At 29.4% G+C, this 21,110-nt stretch overlaps 1 protein-coding gene across 1 annotated transcript; it reads left to right on the forward strand.

The window, feature by feature from the left end:
- The first annotated feature begins 14,517 nt into the window (after window positions 1-14,517).
- LOC125836218 (uncharacterized) lies at window positions 14,518-15,539 on the forward strand. The gene has a single exon (XM_049515335.1). The coding sequence runs from the start codon at window positions 14,660-14,662 to the stop codon at window positions 15,491-15,493; it is 834 nt and encodes a 277-aa protein (XP_049371292.1). The 5' UTR covers window positions 14,518-14,659; the 3' UTR covers window positions 15,494-15,539.
- Window positions 15,540-21,110: the final 5,571 nt, after the last annotated feature.

Below are 21,110 nucleotides of genomic sequence, written 5' to 3' on the forward strand. Positions count from 1 at the left end.
CTCAAAGCTTGGGTCTAGCATTGTTGCCCTTCAAGAGAAAGGTAATACCAATGTCAGTGCAGAAAGATGGACATTGCTTTAGAAAATATAAACTCCAATTTGTGTGAAATATGTGCATTGCAGCTGGGATTCAAATGATTTTTTTTATAGTCCCTTGCACTACTTCACGTGGCTTACTGGATGTGTTTGAGCTTTGAGGTGACTAGTTCTCAAGTCTGGCACTTGATATTAATTAGAACTTTCATTTGCTTTAAAATGATTTTGGAGGGACATGATTAACCAGATAATGTTTGTTATCGACTTATTACTTCGAGATGGTCTATCTGTTGGTAATATATATATGATTCACCAGAAAATATTTGTTGGTAACATATCCCATCCTCTCACTAAATAAATGTGAAAGCTAAATACTCATCTGGGTGAAGATGAAGCTGCAAAAAAGAATGACAAATGAAGATAATTGGTGTGTTTGGTACGAAGGAAAAGGTTTTCAATATAATTTTTGTAAAAATATTTTCTATGTTTGGTACTCGGAAATATTGTCTCAAAATTATTTATATATAATTTAGACAAATATTTAAAGGGTCAGGAATATCTTCATATAATATAAGGAAAGGCGGTCAAGATTGTACTTGTTAGATTACAAGTATGTTGTTGCGGGGAGGTTTTGGGGCGTGGAACAGACAAATAATATGAAGTGTTATTTGTGAAATTTATTTTTCTTAGTTTTACTAGAAAAATCATTATTCTTACATTTAAGGAATTTGTTTTTCGAGAATAATAATTTTTTAAATTTTTTTGCAAACCAAATATGATAAAATTAAAAGAACTATACCAAATACATCCCAATATAATATAGGAAAAATGGTATGAAATAGCAAATTACTAATTTAAATTAAATGTTATAGACAGTTTCTTTTATTTGTAATTCACAGCAATCATTCCATGTTTTTGCCATCTGATAGGACCCATTCGGTATACATATGTATTGTATAAAAATTAATTGTATATATTAGTATAGCATTTGTTTGTATATAATTTGTTGTTTGTATATGTGTCATAGTTATACATAAAAAGACATGTATGTATAATCTCTTTATGTATATATGTAGTAATTTTGTTTATATATAATTACTATTTTTTAGTTTGTTTATACAAATTCAATTTGTTGTTTATATATTTTCCATAGTTATACATAACAAGACATGTTTGTATAATCTATATATGTATATATGTAGTAATTTTGTTTATATACAATTACTATGTTTAGTTTGTATACATATCAATATACAAATTATCGAAATATACAGATCAAGACATGACAAGTTTTTATGTATAAGTATATCGAAATATACAAATACAAATTTTTATGTATATGTATACCAAAATATACATATTAATAGTCATAGCAAACATAAAATTTGCTATGAAGCGCAATATACAAACTATAGCTACAATATACAAATATAATTTTTATATTTGTTAAACCTAAAATTTACTCAATATAATGATTAGTAGGCAACAATAAGACGAAACATGTCTTAATTGAGGATGTTTGGATTGTAAGTCTAGTCAATTTATTAATTAAAGATTTCTAATTGCCGTGGTTAGGTATTTGTCTGTGGAAAATACACTAATAATTAGCATTCAGGATTTCTAGATCCTTCTTCTCATTGTTTCCTTTTTCTTTATCTTATGACAAGATATTCATTAAGAAATTATTTTATATAATTAGTTTACTATATATTATTTTTTAAGAATTATCTGTAAATATTTTTTGAGTGATATATAACATATAAAAATTGTATACATAGTATATATAAATTAAACCTTTTAGGAATTGGTGAACAAGTTATATTATATAATTAAACATGATTCTAATTAAGGATTACATAATTAAATGAATTATTTCGTAAAGATATTTTAGTGCTAGATGTTTGATTTATTCGATTAAAAATAAGATATATGAAATATAATATAAATTAAATATGTTGAGATGAGTTCTTCTTTTCTACTCTTTCCGTTTCTTTATAGTTGTCAAGTTGTGTTTTTTGAGAATTAATTTGATTAATTTTCAAAATTAAATTATATTACTTTAATTTAATATTTTATAATAAAAAATTTAATATTTAAAAATTATACAAAAAGTACTATAAGTTGACTTTTAAATATATATTGTTTGATTCTAAAAAAGAAAATTATGACAATTAAAAAAGGGAGAGGGGAAATATTATAAAGTTGGATCAATGTGCGGCTCAGAGAAGAGCCTTGGGTTATTTGGAGCCCTCCGAAAGTGTGTAAAAGTTGAGAAGGTATTTGATATGTGTTATTTGAGTTTACAGTTTTTTGAAACTTTTTTTTTTCTGTGGTAAAGATAAAGTTTACATATATTTTATTTTATTTTTGTACGTATCAAATATATATAAAAAAATATACAATGAACTAATTAAAATTGAATATAATGAATTATATAAATATCTTTGAATAAAAGTAGACATGTCAATAAAGAATCGAACAGGTGCCTGCTTTTAGGGACCACTGGTGTAATGAATAAAGAAAAATAATTTCATGATAAGTTTTTAGTACACCTCTATTCTCTTCTATTCTTTGGTTGGTTACAAAGCGTTAGAATCAATAATTATGACTAGGATAAGTTAACTCTATTTGTGGGTGAAATACTAATTTCCGGATAAGTTATTTCGGCATAAAAACTGTAAAATAACAAAAGTGTCCCCTTAAACTCCTTTTTTTTTTATAAATAAACAACTTATTCTTAAAGGGTATTTTTGTAAACAAACATGTTATTTATATAAATTATGCCATGCATATTTAATAAACCAAACAAGTAATAAAATATAATTTCATCATAACTTATCCCAACATGACGTATCTCATCATAATTAAAGTAAAGTAAAGTATATATATATTTATCTATATATGTTTTAAATGTAGACAAAATTTACTAAATTAAGGTAAACATAAAATATGGGATTGGTCCTATTGTTGGAATATTTGTTGGACCACATGTCATGTAACGTGGAAGCAAGTGGAGTGGGTTGTACATCCTCGACCTCGAATATAGGTTCAACCAAAGCTTTCTGGAAAATGATTCTTCATGTTTAGTTTTTTACTATTATATTAGGACAAGTGTCTCCCTTCCTTGCTCTATTCAATTTTGATGCTAGTGCTACCAACTCTACTATTGAGGGCGGTATAATAACATAGTCAGTAAAATTTTATTAAATAAAATTTGAAAGGGCCTAGTTAGAATAGTGGCGAAATCAATATTTTGGTTAAGGATATTCATACTTTTATGATGAGGTTAGCTTAATTTTTTTAAACCAAAATGAAAAAAAAATAGTAATTATTTTTTAATTTTAAAAGGAGAAAATCAAAACACTAAATGAGGTACTTTGACTTGTTTTGATTAGTAAAAAAGAAACTTGTTAAAGTGAAACTCATGCCTCCAATGAAAATTTGCATCGTTTTCCCCATTAGACTATATCTTTGTCAAGAACGTTCAACAATTAATAAATATTTATATTTAATTTATATATTTAGCGAGATGTTTATCTGACCATCCTTGAATGTGTGTAGTTCAGCCCTTGAGCTAGAGATGAAGAAACAAATTTGAATTCAATAATTTTTATTTAAATTTTTTAAAATTATTTATTAATAATTAATTACTAAAAGAATTCAATTTAATTAAATTTGAATTGGGATTACTTTTAGACCAAAAGAAAAGAGGGTATCAACAAAAGTGAAGGATATTTTTAGACCAAAAAGTATCCAATAAATTAAGATATTCTTCACCTTTTTTCCTTTATTTAATACATCGAGTTTGAAGTCTACACAGTAATGGATGTTCACGTGCGTATCAAGGGGACCAAGGGGACCCGTGGTGTTGTTTGGAGAAAAGATCGTCCTATATATGATCACCTTTTTCTAAAGATATGAAAAAAATATCTTTGGACATCCAATGTGTTTGGAGATTACTTATTATTATAGAGTATATAATAATAATAATAATAATATAATACAGTATTTATAATATTTGAATTAGATAAATTGAGAAATTTTCATAGAGTATTTAATTTGGTCTATTAAAATAACGTAGTGTATTTTTTTAAAAAAATAATATTTATTTATAAAAATACACTCCATAGATATAGCGTAAAGGATGAGAAATTTTTTTAGGACTGATTGTGTCTTTAATCATGCTAATGAAACACTAAATCTCATTGCATTATTAATGTATATAAATCAATGGTATTGGTAATGCATACCTCAATACACAATGAAGTGTATTAAAGCAAGCATAAGTTATACATAAATCGAAAGTATGTACCAAACAAGATACTGATAATACACAAAGCTAATGCATGCATTATTTTCTCTAATAACTCTATCAAACTATTTATAATTTGAATTTTCATTTTCTTTAAAAACGTTGTTTTGTGCTAACTAACGATAGATGCTAGGAAACTTAGTACGCATTTGGACCTGCAATTTTATATTGCGATATGAAATCATGAGATGAAATCAATGTTTGGACGTGCGATCTCATGCTGATTTCATCTCAAGATTTCATATCATGTGATGAAATTTCAAATTATCCAAAAAAAACATGATTTGAGAATTTTAAATACAACAATTAACTCACAAATTTATATTGTAAAAATAATCCCACATTTATATTTACTATCCATTTATTTCATATGTAAATAAAATTTATAATTCATATCATTACTTTAGAAATTATTTAAATCTCATATAACGATTATTCTCACCAATACAAATTTATTATTACTTCAAATCAATTCCTACTTTACCATTTATATTCACCAATTTTATTATTTTGCTCAAATTTATTACCTGACAAATGGCTAAAGGTAACAATGTTGGTTCGTCTTCTAGGTTATATGATCGAGAAATGCCAGTTTAACGTGAGAATGTTGTTTGTACTATGTGAGAAGATTATATTAAAGACTCGTATACTACAACTTGTATTCAATTTAATTTTTATTGAATTAAAATTTTGATCAATAAATATTGTATTTTTTAAGAATAGTTTTGTCATAGTGTATTATGCTATTTTATAAGCTTTTGTTTATTTATAGAATTCTATAAAGAATTGGGATAATTTTAATAGTTATACAACTCAAGAGGTTTTATATTTATGAGAAAACAGACAACATAAAAAAGTCCAATTAGTTGCAAGTCCTCTCTCGTTTAGTAATAAATTTTCGCCCTATTAATGACAAAATAACATTTTTTTTCGATAAATAAGGAGATATTATATATATTTATGCATCAATTCAAATCAATGGCAGAGCATTGGTTTTGCTAGAACAATTCGAGGGGCTGGGGATCGACAAAAAACAATTACAATCATCTACAATAATTATTGCAGGCCTAATATGTCTAATATTAGAAGTTCCTTTTTTGTCTGCTTCTATTGCTACTGAGACAAACAATGGTGGAACTTTTCAAAAAATAAAAGAGTTAACATTCGTTAGCTTCGACCCCTCCTTAGCTAAAGCATCTGCCATGTGGTTCTCTTTTCTGAACCTATGCTGGACCGGGGGTTCCCCAGCCTGCGGAGGAGTTCTCTACAATCACACAGAATATTGGAGTAAGCACAATGGTCATTATATTAAAAGACCTATGATTTCTTTACAAGCAATATTAATTGTAATGGGTAAGAGATTGTTATCATGAGCCATAGCTAATCCTTTATGGAAGACATAAAATTCAGCAGTGATATCGTTCGCCTCGTATAAGTTTCCTATGAACCCTATGATCCAATTCCCATTACTATCTCTAATGACTCATTTTATACCATTTTTCCCGATTAGTTAGTTTTAGGAACCGTTTGTGTTTAGTTTGTACCTTGTTTAAGTTTTTTCCTATCTAACTGATACGAATTTGGGTCAGCTTCTGGTCCGTCTTGGGTTGTTGAGGGTCATGAATTCCATAGTATGTGTATAAGGTTTATTAGGATTTATGTTTTCCTTTTGTTGTTTGTCGAAGTTCCCATTTCTATTCATCCAAATACTCCACGAGTAGAAGGGAAATACATCGATCCATTTAAGATTTTTTATTTTAATGTCTGTCTTTCTAAGAAAGTCTAGCGATTTTTTTCATGATTAGGATCTCCACTATTTGTAGGCATGCTATTCCTAACTTAAGCTAGACTCTTCTAACTATGACGCAATCGATGAAGATATGATGCATAGTTTCGGGTGAATTGCATATGTGGCAATCACTATGTTTCTCTATTCCTAAGTTGCTTAGATAGTGGCGCGTTGGTAGCCTTCCATGGTTGCATGACCATAAGAAGTATTTAATTTTATTTGGACAGTGGAGACCTCATATCCAATTAAATGAGGAGTTATTATTCTTAGGAGGACTGTCTATTTTGCTAACCTGTTGATAGGATGAGCTGGTTGTTAATAGACCTTTTTTGTTATGGATCCAGGAGGCTTTGTCTTTGTTAATTGTTGTGGGAATATGGAGACTATGGATAAAGTTTGTAACTTTCAGTAGTAGCTAGAGTGATAGCACATCGAGTTTCCATGTTCCCCTGCTTGTTAGGAAGTCCTTAAATGTCAGGTTGTATTCATGTTGCATTAATGGACCTGCTATAATTTCTCTAATGGTGGTGTTGTTTGGGAGCCAGATGTCAGACCATAGGGAGATATTTGACCCGTTTCCAATGGATCATTTCAGTCCAGCTTTACATATCTTCCACCCTTTCCCAATATTTTTTCAATTTTTACTATGATTTGGTTTTGTCTTTAGGTCAAGGAAGCAGTTAGATCCTGAAAATTTGTTGATTAGTATAGATGCCCACATTGAATTTGATTTTGTAAAAGCTCTCCACGCTAGTTTGGCTAGTAAGACTTTGTTCTTTGTTTCCGCCTTTTGGACTCCTAGGCCCCCTTCCTCCTTCCTTGCGTCACCATTGCCCATTTAATCATATGAATTTTTTTTCTTTGTGTTTGTAGTTTTCGAAATGAAGTTTCTTTGAATTTGATCTATTTTTTTAGCTATTCCTTTGGGGAGGTTATGTATTGCATAATATGGGTAGGAATGTTATTTAGGCAAGCTTTGGCTAGTGTTGTCCTACCCGCTAAGTTGAGAAATTTTGTTTACCACCCCGATAGCTTTTGATGTAGATTATCAATGATAAACTAAAAGTCGTTAATGTTAGAGGCTTTCAGAAAAATAGGGAAGCCTAGGTACTTCCCAAACAAAATAACTTTTATTTTCAAGCATTTGGGGGGCTTTTCCCTTTTAAGATATACTCTGGCATAGTTGGTAAGATGAGATAAATAAAGTTATTTTTATAAATTAGAATATTTGATATGTCAATTTATCCTATTATATATACAATACAAAATAATTTATCTTATCATTATAGTATATATAGTGAAATCAATAATTATAAAATTAATTAATATCCCTAATCAAATAAAAAATTATTTGATTTCAAAATTATCATCTCTTGTCACTCGTATTCAATGGACTAGTGAGATTTGAACACACGAGTACTTTCTCATTTCAAGGAGGTGAAATCACTAGATTATAACAATTTTTTATGTTAAGAGTATCAAAAATATATTATTTAATCATTTCGTATATCATTTTACCTGTATATAAAATATATTTTTTCAACTAATAAAGGATATCCAGCTGGACACCCTTGACCACCATGTGGCTAACGCCAGTGCTCGTACCCATCTCAATCTGTCCTTTTTAACTTCCACCGCCTAGACAGACAGCATTATGTCTAAAGAGAAACACAGATATCCCAAAATTCAAAGCTAAAGAAAAAATTATACCAATAACAGCTCCCATATATCCTTCTCTACAAACAATTCCTACTTTTTATATACACACATTCGAATCTTATCTGATAAATTGGAAATGGGCGCCGCTGCCAACCGATCGACGCCTTTGCTTTCCATCTATTGGCGGGCGCACGCACACACTCACTACGCCGGTGGTCTGTCTGCTACTGGCATATCCATAATCCATATATAAAGTTCAGGTAAAAACTATGCCCTGTTTTCAATTTTATTGTCTGTATAGTCGGTACATTATTTCATACTGTACGAAGGTGGGGATATGAAATTATAAATTTATATATGTTTCGTGTTAAAATTAAGTATCACATTCAGATGAATCATGAATCATAAAGCCCTACCTACCGCATGAATGAGGGGTTAAAGAGGAGAGATTTGACAGAAAACAGCGGATCCGGCCATAATTGTAAAGCTGTCTGCAATTATTCAAGCTTCATATTTGGCAAAAAGTAAGATAGATGTTACTCCGGCTTCTTATAATCTTTTCATAAACTCTTTTTTTTTTTAATTCATTTAAAGAAAAATCTTAAACATGTTATACAGATAATTAAAATTAATGAATAGTAAAAAAAAGACATTTATTTTTGAAATAAATTTTAAAAAATAAGATAAATAAATTGAAATAAAAAGAATATTATGAAACATAAATATTTCCGTTTGTTCATTTTTTCCCCTAAGAATTTCTGATTTTACTATTTATAATAGTATATATATAATGTCTGTTTATGTAGGTGCATCGACTCTGGCAAGACCCCAGCTAACCAGCATCTGATATTTCAAGCAGGTTAGTATGTACGTTATCAATTTAATTATTTTTAAATAAATTGAATTAATATTTTAATATCAAAATTTGAATTTTCAAATGCATACAAAAATTATGATAATTTTTTTAAAATTCTTATATTATTATGATGAAAAATATATATTATATAATATTAACTTAAATTTATATTATTTAACTATTAAAAATGAAACTGTGACAAGTGTAAAAGGAATGAATTCTATGAGTCACTTATAATAAAAATAACTGCTGTACATGTCACTGTCAATAATGAAATAATTGGTTATTAAGAAAATAAGTTATCTAGCATACTGCGACGTGTTAAATTATAAAAAATAGCATAAAATTAGTTAGGCGCAAAATATAAACAGTCTTCTAAATTAATTAAGATATTTTGCTTAGCCGTGCACGCACATGCATGTCTACATATTAATGCATGCAGCGGTGGAGCTAAGTGAGGGTTCGTGGGTTTGAACAAATCCAATAGCTTTTCGTAGATCTTGTATATATACTAAAAAATTAATTAAATATATATGTATATTAATTTGTGAATTCCTAAAAAATTAATTAACAGTTCTAGAGAAAATTTAGAACCCCAAAGTCTGATTCGCCTCTGATTATCCATGTATAAAAAATGTTTATACTATTTTAACATATGATAACAAAATTAGTTAGTATTATCTTACCAATCATCAACTAATTACCTATAATAATTATACAATTATATATTTTTATAATTAATTTAATGCATATAACATAAACTTATCCACCTATTGCCATAATTTCATGAATCCACCACCTTGTTAAAGTGAAAGCATATATATAACTGAGCTTTCTTTTCCATATAACATAACAATTCTGAAACTCCAAGTAATTATACAAAAGTCAAAATGTCCTATCCACCAACATGATATATAGACTGAGAAGAGGGGTTGCGGGGAATTTAGCACATGTTACGTGAGTTTACATGAATTTAATAATTTTTATAATATGTTATGAAATTAATTAACTAATTATAAATTTAAAACTTTGAACCTGGGAAGTAGGGGATCTTTACTGTGCAAACCTAATCAGATAAGATTGTTGATATTTTTATCCAAAAATGTTTGAAAATATTGTCATATGCTTATCCATTCAAAAACCACACAACACATTACACAAGTACTGTCTGTTTTTTCTTTTTTCTGCTGACCCCATTTTTGCTCATCTGCCATCCCTACAGTCCTCCTTTGATATTTGTCAACCTTATTCATTTTAATATAAATTATAAATAATATTGTTTTTATTTAAATTTTATATAATTTAATATAAATTTAAAAATAATTTAACAAAATTTTTCATTAATTAATTTAGATTAAATCTAAATTTTAATAGGTTAAGCGAAAAAATTGGCGGGTCAATAATTAGCCCAAACGTAAACATGTTAGACCGTTTATTATTTCATAAATTAAATTTGTCACCTTCAATCTTAACTTTCACCTTGTTAACGACGAGAAACCATTTTCTTTATCTTATATAATCCCTTCGCCATTTTCCATTTGTGCCCACTGCCCACAATCTTATCAAAATTAGCTTATAAATAAGTACATTATTTTGAAAAATTAAGCAACATCAATATCATCAAATCCAAGTTATTCCACTTGCGTATATACTAGTATATCTATACCAACTTTTCATTAAGATTTTGATTTTCCAAACTTAGTGAATTACTGAATTTCCAGTTGATTTGATTATTAAATGAATGAATAAGAAAATAATTGAAAAAAGGAACAATAAAAAGTAGCTTAATTAAATAAAAATTATAATCATTAGTATACTGTTTGGCTTTGAAGATTCCTTTAGTTGCATATTACCAGACTTTTGGGGCTTTACATTTTTCCTTTCAAATTCCAACTTTCCCATGATGAGTCATAGTTAGGTTTAAAGAATAATCTCTTCATACTATTTTCCTTATCATTGGGTATTAAAATCAATGGCATAGTCACATAAAATCAGTTTATGAATATTTATTATTAAATCTTGAACATGTTAGCATATGAGTTTCATTTGTAAGCAAACTTTTAAAATATAAAATAAAATAAAATTAGGAAATAGAATCTAAAGAAAATCTAGCGTAATTGTCTCACTATGTTTCATATCTATAGAAGCAACCAATGAAAATCCTAGACTCCTATTCCTGACATTTCCTATCTCGGGAATCTTATCAAAATCTACTTGATTTTCTCAATAGTCTTTACATATCTAAACCCCCAATAATTATATCACTCCTTGCGCAAACATCATACTAATTTTCTCTATTAATTCAATTTTATCTGAGGTCCCCAAAGGGATCGATATAGAATGAAACAACAACTCAGATATAATGTGTACACACACGAGCGAATTTGACATAGGATGAACCTTAAGAAATGGGTCAAGTCCAGGGGCAAATTATGTATTAAATTTGGGTCATCGAAACTCGTGGTCATCCGATTAAACTCGATATATTATTTGTATAATTATTAAAGAATATATTAAATAAATGGATTCCGTTCTCAAAATTGCTGGATGATTCACTAATTTGACAGCCAGATTTTAACACCAAAATCCCGAGTTCGATCCCAAACAGTCACAATTTGCTTCAATTTTTTAATACACGTTTTTCAGAAGAAAAAAAAATCTGAATTTTAAAGTTCTAAAGTCAAAAGACTTCAAAAGTTCAAGTTTCCTTCTCTCCCACTTTTCTAGTTTCAAAAATATTTTTTTTCTCTTTCAATTTTCCTTTTATTTTCCACACAAAGAACTCCAAGTCTCCAACTTCAAGTAAAAAATCTAGAAAAATCATCATTGTCAAAGCTTAAGGTAATTTTTTTTTTTAGTTTTTATTTTCTCTTTTTAATAAACAAACTAACAAAATAAATAAAAAATTAAATATATCACTTTAATTTTAGAGTTTCCGTAAAAAAATAATCTTGTCATTACTTATAATAGGAAATCATCAAGAGTTAATGGTTGTTTAGTTTGTAAGATAGAGCGGAGATATTTGAAAATGTAAGTAATGATGCTATTATAGATTGTTTTCAAAATATGAAATCTCATAGAGTACAATTGTAAACTAATGATATTTTTTGTGATAAAGTATTTTTTTATGTTTTGCTCGCTTAGTTATTGTTATTATAAATTTTTGGGATAAGGGTCTAAAAAATACCCCGACTTTGGTCGAATTTGTTGTTGCGATACTAAACTTTCATGAGGACCTATTATCTCCTTAGACTATTTAATATCGTATTTTAAACATATATATTTGTCCACGTGAACATAAAAAATAATGCAAAATTATAAATAGTAATGTGTCCACATGGGCACATATATATCTTTAAAATACACTACTAAATAGTTCAGTGGTATAAAAAATACACTATTAAATAGTTTAGGGAGGTAATAAGTTATCATGAAAGTTTAGAATCGTAACAACAAATTCGACCAAAGTTAGAATTTTTTTTCGACTCTTATCCCTAAATTTTTTGATCTTATCTTTAGCAATGATACACCCGTTTTCTTAAAATTCTGAATTCGCCTCTGGTCAAGCCGGACCTAGCTAAGGTTTCATTTAGTTATTATAACATGTTTCAGAAGAATTTTCTAACCTTCATAAACGTTTTAATGTCTACTTATACGAGATAATAAATCTTAGGGCCCGTTTGGCCATGCGATATGGTATCATGATATGGAATAATGAGATGAAATTGAAGTTTTGTTTGGACATGCGATATGAAATTTTTGTGTTGTATATTTTCTTATAAACATAAAAATCTATAAGTTGTAAAACTATTAAAATAGCCTCAATTGTTTATTCAATCTTATCAAATAAACAAAAAATTATAAAATCGCATAATAAATTATTACAAAGTTATTTGTTCTCCACTTAAGTAATTGTTCATCTAACTTTAATTTAATAAAAAAAATTGAACATAAATTGTAGGGTACTAGTCTTTAATATAATCCTTTCACATAGTACGAATAATTTTCTCACGTTGAACCTTGTATTTCTCGATCATGTGACCGAGAAGACGAACCAACATTGTTACTTTGAGCAATTTGTTGGTCAATATCATCCGCAACTATATTTTTTCATGCTCATAGACCATAAATATTTAATCACTTTAACAATCGATTGATGCGAGTTAAAGTGATTATATGTTGGTGAGAATAATAAATTTTATGTTGGTGAGAATAATAAATTTTAAAAAGTAATAATGTGAATATAAATTTTATTTACATATGAAATAAATAGTTAGTAGATATATATGTGACGTTGTTTTAATAAAATATAAATTTGTGGATCAATTTTTCTATTATAATATCTCAAATCATGATATAAAATTACCATATAATTTCATATCATGGTTTTTGAAAAATATGAAATCACATATCATGATATGAAATTATGAGATGGAATCCGCGTAATCTCACATATCCAAACGCTGATTTCATCTCACGATACTATAATGTAATATAATATCGCATGGCAAAACGTCTATTTAATAAAATTAATTTTCCTGACGAGCGTTCGATTTTTCAATCTTTTCACCCATTCATCTATTTTCCCTTCACTATCCAAGACAGCAATAACAATGTCCAAATATTTAATTTTGAGATTCTAATACGGACGCAAATATTTACCTGGGCCCTAGTAGTCACCCTAATTAAATCCCCACGCGTCCGAATACCATACCCTTATTAACCACAACATTCTCACACAAGCGCGTTAACTTCACTCACTAAACATCAACCATTTGTTTCAGTACAATTCCCATCCAATTACCTACTATTTTTTTCTTACTCCCTCTATTTTATAAAGAATGATTTAGTTTGATTTGACACGGAATTTAAGAAAATAAAAAAGACTTTTCAAATTTGTGGTCCTAAATTAAATTTATATCAAATGTACAAAATTGTCTTTAATCTTGCGGTCTTAAACATGTCACATGTAAAACTAAAATTAAAATGTTACCAAAAAAAGAAAAATGTCATTTTTTTTAAACAAACTAAAAAGAAAAGGAGATTATTCTTTTTAAAACGGAGGAAATATTATTCTTTTTGATTCACTTCTCGGTTTTTTTTATTTGACACTCTTTAACTTGGTGTAATGTTTAGAAGAAAATTAGTTTTTTGAAATTTATGATCTAAAACAATATTTAAATATTTATGTGGTTGATAATCATTTCATTAAAGATAAAAAAATTAAAATTAAATTATTTACAATTATAGTTAGCTGAAATTCCTTTTTTAACATATTAAAAATAAAAAAATCATACAAAATAAGACAGGAGAAATATTTTTATATACAACAACATATCCAGTGAAATTCCACTAAGTGGGGTTTAGGGAGGGTAGAGTCTACGCAGACCTTACCACTACCTCGTGGAGGTAGAGAGGCTGTTTCATTTTTATTGTAGATTGCATATTGAAAATAACAAAATCAAAAAATAGTTCATTACATTCAATAAATATCTGTAAAAATATGATAAAAATATTTAGAAGTATTTTTTACTTCTGAAAATGAATATCAAATTAAAATCAGATAAATAAATTAAACGGAGGGGGAGTGTGGTGAATGTCACGGGCGAGCAAGGAGCGTGAATGGTAACTATTCTACCAGTAGACACGCGTCCAGTAATGACAACCTCCCACCAAAAAGTATTCACCACTTTGGTCCTCACAACTTAGAAGGTACATACGTGGAACCTTTTTTTGTCTCAGTGCAATATACGTGTCCACCTTCTCATTGGCTCTTTCCTTCACACCAATCAGGACACTCAATTTCCATGGATACGCTACTTTATCAGAGGACCCACCTAATTGCTCTGCACCAATCAAATATCTTCACTATTCTACATTTGCCCTAGACACGTGTCCTTTCTTCACCCCTATCACTGTGCTGTAACTATGATAATCTGCTTGGCAACCGGTCAAATTACATTTTCTCAGTCTAAAATCACCTCCTGGAGAGACCTCCTCAGCTGTGATGGACGCTGGAAATGGTTTTCCTGCTGCTAAGTACACCGGTGGACCGCACGATACGACGATAATGAATCGGATAATGCTAAGATTCCGACCGATCGCACCGAAACCTGTCGCCGGTGGTTCATCTGATGGATCTACACCAGAATATAACAACACGGAACTTGTTACCAAAAGAAGAGCGAAGAGAAAGTACGTTAGAGTTAAGAAAAGTAGCAAGTGCAAGTCTAACAAAGAAGACGAAGCAAATAAAGACGGATCTTCACTGTACGAGGATAACGGAGCTGTTTTAACTCTTCAGTTGATGCCGGAAAGTAGTAGCGGCGTCAAAAACAGTCTAGAAAATTCCGGATCTCGACCTTTCTGGATGAATTTTCAGAATAGTGAAATTTTCCCCGTAGGATCAGATCAGATAGATCGGACGGTGGAGATTCCGAAGAAAAGAGTGGTGGAGTCATGGGTGTTGGTAGACCGGATGACAAACGCGTTGGTAGAGGGAGAAGCGTTAGGTAGTACGGACATGGAGAAGATGAAGAATCTGGAGGCTGACACGTGTCCAGGGTTGATATCAGACGGTTTAGATAGAGTTCAGTGGGTGAATCTGGCGTACCGGAGAATGGTTGATCCTCTAGAAGGTTCTGGAAATTCGCCGAAGCTGGTGACGTGGCTGGTAGTGAAGGAGAAAATATTGTTGCCTAACTCATCAGCTTTTGCATGCACTGTGAGGATACTGTACACGAAGAATTCACAGACAATGCCGTGTGATGTATGGAAGATGGAATTTGGAGGATTTGCATGGAGACTTGATGCTAAAGCTGCTCTTAGATTGGGTCGTTAATGAGGATGCAACTAGCAGGTAATTAAATTACCTAAGTACTTTATTACGTATATAATGCTAAATAACTATTATTGGTAATTGTGCTTCTTTTGTTCATAAAATCTTTCGCAAATGGAGGATTTGCAAGCACTTCTTGTGTAATCTCTACTTATAAATTGTAAAAAGAGTTTGTTGAGATCGTGAAATCTAATGACTTGATTTTACTTCATTTCAATTTATGAAGATTATCCTTGTATCTTCTTAAATTTTTTGTTCTTCAAGGTTGAATTCATATAAATAATCACTGAACCAATTTGATCTACGAATAAGATGGACAATATAGGTATATAACAAATGATTTAACTCGATTACTCAAGTTTCAAAGAAGCTGGAGAGATGTTATTCCCCATGATATAATTATCACATCGATCTTGAAAGAATTTGAAAGCGATTATGTTAAAAAAATGTAGGATCTTCACTCTTTTGTTTTAGTTTTAAGTGGAAGCTTTGAACTTAACTTTGAATACATCAAAGTTGAGAATTTCATACTTTGCTATCTTTAATTTCAATCTAATAATCCAAAAACGTATATCAAGTGAAATTATTCTTGATATATATATGTTAGATGTTTGAGACGCATGCCAAATATTTGTATGTAAGAGCTAAAAAGATGCACTAACTTGTAGTAGTAAACATTCTACTAGGTAATTTACACTAACCAGTTGAATCAAACTGATATATATGGAGGGAGTTGATTTTTTAACAGGCAGTTGATCAGCTCGTTCTAGAAAAGTCAGGTTTATTTTCTGGTAATAAAAAGTGTGTTCATTGATAATTATCCATCATTTCTTGTTTTTAAAGTTCTTAAAAACCAACTGTGTAATATTAATGGGAAAGGATCGATGAAGAAGACGTAGATCACATTCACATATATACATGATTTTAAAATATATTTATTTGTTAGTTGAACTATCGCCTTAAGAACATTTGTGTGTGTTGATTGTTGAATATTATCAACATTCTTCCCATGACAAGATCCATAAGGGACTGTGGATGGGCCAAGTCGGAATTATAATCCGACATGACACTTGAGAACTTGATTGAAAAATAAAGTTCAGCTATATTTTTAGATATAATGATAAGAGTTTAATTCTAACATGTTTGAATTTCAACATTTTGACCAATTATCAATCATATTTAATATGTGTGTATGTCCATATGTCGAAATCCCTCGGTACATGAAGACACTACTGCAAATAATAAATGATAGCTTATATCTTCATTTAATTATCCGTAACAAGAATTGATATCATTGCATGGGTTGAGATAATTAAGAACTAGATTAAATAATGGAAATTATTGGACATGCAGCTGCAACTAAATAAATTACTCTTTTCTTTGTTTAGGGATATACACTTCATATTTAAATGAATTTAATTAATATATACACCGATCATGTCCTAAAATAAAATAATATTGTATATTTTTAACATATTGTTTAGCTTATTAGATTAACTTACATACTATATAGACGACAGTTGCCTATTGTTGCTGGTTACTTAGAAAAAATCATTCACTAACAATTCACATGAGAGATAAACGAATTGATAGATGATGAAACGTTCAGCAATTCATTATGTAATTTCATTGGGACAGTTTGAACCTCTCTAACGAGTGTAAATTAAATAGTGATAAAAGAATTGTTTTGAAGATATATTACACTGTTATCCTGACAACAATGCTTTGTTATAGACTATAGCTACGTTGATGATAACTTTTTCTTTTTTCTTTCGTCTTTATGAGGTTGATGGTAACATTATGAAAAGCTGATTCTTTAAACTTTTAAATTATATATTTTTTATTACTAGGGTTTGAGCTTGTAGGTTTTCGGTAATTAATGAGTGTTTTACTCCTAAGTGAATAGTTCATCAATTCTGAATTTTGAGTCGAATTTAAGATTTAAACTGACATCAAAACTTAGGTGATTTTCATATATTGAATGATATGTTTGCACAAAAGGAGATTGAATCATTATGCACACCGCATTCACACGTAGAAATAACAGCACACATTGATTGAAAGGATTGTTTTTTTCAGAGAATCTCTGTCATTATAAAGTAGTACTTGTTGGGTAGTTCTATTGGTCTTCCTTCATATAAACCAATAAAGTTTCAGAAATGTGCCTACGCTTTAATTAGATCAACCTCTAGCTTTTCAAGTTTTGATGTGTCGTTTAAGAAAGAATGATCATATATATGATGTCCAGAAAACGCATTAGAAAGCTCTATAGAGGTACGCAGTTACTCCACCGATAGGGAAAGGGGAGAGGGATTGCGAAAATTGAATTACGATAGCTCAAGTTCAGTGAGCTTTAGGTATTGACATTGAGAAGAAGAGGGTTTTTTCTTTTGTCCCCAAGTCACTTTCTTTTTTTCTTAAGCATTCCGCCTACTCCTTAATGTTAGCTAGGCAATAGAACGAAGTTAGTTCCTAATTCCCACAGTTTTTGCAGTGCTTCTTCTTCCCATCTCGATCAAAAGCCCCTTCTTTCCTCTTCCGAGGGTCTTTTTCTTTAGAAATTCTTAATAGAAAGAGGAAATCCGTTGTAAGTCATCAGTATTCAGTTGAGTAGTGGTTGATGTAGATGTGCTTACCTTCCTATAATATAGTCTATAGTCAATAAAATTGTTAGCAATTCTCATATGTTTAGCTTTGACGATCACGATTAATATAGTTATTATTTATGTTGATGTTAACTAACAGATATAGTTTATCATGATTCAAATGCACTTGTAACAAAAAATTGACCTTTTTGCGCTTCCATTTTAGTTAATCCAGGAAGAGTTACTCCCCTTATGCACTTAAGTTAGGTGCAACGCCAAGTTAAAGACTTTACCTAACTAACGTAATTAAACAGTGCTTTAATTAGATGAGGATTCAAATTTCAAAACGTTAAGGCAATACATATTTTCATGCTCTATCCTTAAAGGAACAGCGCAAAGATTATATAGTACATGTTTATACATACTCCTCCATTCTATATTGTGTGATATCGTGTTTCACGTAAAATTTATGATTTAAAATGAGTTGTAGATATTTATTTATAAGTGAAAACGATTATGCCAGTAGTAAATTCTGAATAAGAAATTTTTGTGTATTTGTCTTTTTTACTTTCTTTTAAGAACGATTATGCCAGTAGTAAATTCTGAATAAGAAATTTTTGTGTATTTGTCTTTTTTACTTTCTTTTAAGTTTGTGTATAAGATGGTAAAGGATAATAGTACACGTGGCAGTCACCTAGAATTCAAGCTGAAGGCTTTTCGGTGTATAACTTGCCCCTTGCTTTTGTCACCCTATGTCTTCGGAATGAGAACCAATCGAAATTCTTTTCGCTGCTATTTTAACCTCTTTCTTGTTTATTTTTTTGTTGGTTGACCACCTTGTGTTCGGAATCACATTGGAGGTTCGACTAAATTCGGATTGCGCATTGCAGGGTCCATTCGGGGTGGTGCTCCCAATATGATTTTTTCCATACTTAGGGCTTGAATTCGAGTCCTCTGGTTGGATGAAACACTCTCATCGGTGCACCACAACCAATGTTGATTGAATGCCTTCTTTATGCTCCCTCTGTCTATGATTTATAAGACTTACCTTTTTAATATGTTCTAAAAATAATGATACAATTATATATTCAATAGCAGTTAATTTTGAAATGTTCATTTTATTTTTAATGAAATTATTTATAGTCACACATATATCTATTCTTTCCGTTCTTTTTTATATGCCGTCCTTATTAAAAATAGATGGTCATTATTAAAATAGATGATCCTTAATATTGTCATTTTACAAAATCAATGTATTAATGACATTATTCTTCTTATTTTACTCTTGAGAATTATTAGCCTTAAAAATATGAATTTGATCAACATAGGAAATTTAAATGATTAATTCATATTCATTGGTCAATTTAATTAATTAAAATAAATTGATTTATGTTCATTTATTAAAACTACTTGATTTCAAAAGAATACTAAATAACAAGGTACAATGGTAAATTTACATAGTTTTTTAAGAGACATAAAATCTAAAATGATAACATATAAATGGAAACAGAAGGAGTAATTTATTTTAGACAACAAGTTTCAACAGTCTTAATTTCTTTCTTAAACTCTATGTCAAATTAAATTAACGCATATAAAATGGAATGAAGATAATAACATATTTCAAATATTTGTAACACCCTGTTGCATCATTTATAATTCATTCTGAAAAAAAGAAAAAGTCAGAGAAATTCTATATAAAAAGAAAAATAATGTTGGTTATGTGTAGGGGTGTTAATTGGTGGGTTGTGTTGAAATTAAAGAAATTAAAATGAGTTGAAACATAAATTGGATTGAATAATGACCTGCCCAACTTTACTTTGGGTTCAAATGGGTTGGACTCAAATATGCCAAAATTCAGGTTAGGTCATGACTCGTCCAATTTGATTCGCTTAATCTCAATAATTTTAACATATTATTTCATTTTTATAACCATAATTTGAATTTCAACTTACGAAATTTTATTCAAAGAAATTACAAAAGGATAAATAAATTCTAAAAAGTTAAAAATAAATAGTAATTCATATTTTTAATATAGGAACATACATTACATCAATACAAATAAAAAGTCTTAAAATAAGTTATAATTAAAAATTAAATTGTCCTTAATTAAAAGTTCTCTTCAAATAGATTAAAACTTAAACTTGAATCGGTTGAGATTTTTATGACCAATGCAAATGGTGGAGTACATGCATGTCTGAGACAAGTTGTACAGTAGGGTAGGCTTGACATATGCCACACCTTCCACGTTTTTGACTGGACCTTCACATTCATGGATATCATATTCATGCCTATATATGAAAGCCATCTTCGATTGATTTACAAGAATAATTTTGGAGGCGAATGATTTTGAATTTTAATTACATTAACGAAGTGTTGAATTTGGTTGAATTTATCAATGACCCCTTATAGTTGGCACAAAGTTTCATTTAGATACTTTAATTGAACTTTATTTATTTTAAACACTTTATGTAGGGCTTCACAATGTCATTTGGACACTTTTTGCTAACTCGTGATTATGCAACACCAATTTTAAGCACATTTGAGGAGTTCTTTTGGTGAATTTTTCTCTTTTTTCTTCTTCCTCACTCTTTCTCTCTGCAATCTTCCACCACCCTCCATTGATTTTCTTTTCGCTCCTACTTCTTCCTCCTCACTCTTCCACCATAGACCACCCCTCATCATCACACAAATTTTGAGAAAACATGTAATTTATGTTGGGTTTGTACACTTCTTAGGTTTTTCTTCTTGATTGAAATTCAAATTTGTTTTTCATCCATCATTCAGTAATAATACAAAATACAAAATACACAATACTTTTTTTTCCCACTTCTTTTGCACTATATCCGCTAGAGGAGAAATAAATAACTGAATTATTTAATTTATAATTATCGGATCCTCTCCAACTAAAATAGAGATGAATATTTCAAAAAAGTGAAATTCTTATACTTGTATATCTTGCTGCAGTTATAATGACTTCTCGTAAAAAAAGAAGAAATAAAAAAGTACATAATAGAAAAAGAAAAAAAAGATGGAGG

This window comes from Solanum verrucosum, unplaced genomic scaffold, assembly GCF_900185275.1.
Source record: "Solanum verrucosum unplaced genomic scaffold, falcon-dt-bn FXZP01000278.1, whole genome shotgun sequence".
In the NCBI taxonomy this organism is placed as follows: Eukaryota; Viridiplantae; Streptophyta; class Magnoliopsida; order Solanales; family Solanaceae; genus Solanum; species Solanum verrucosum.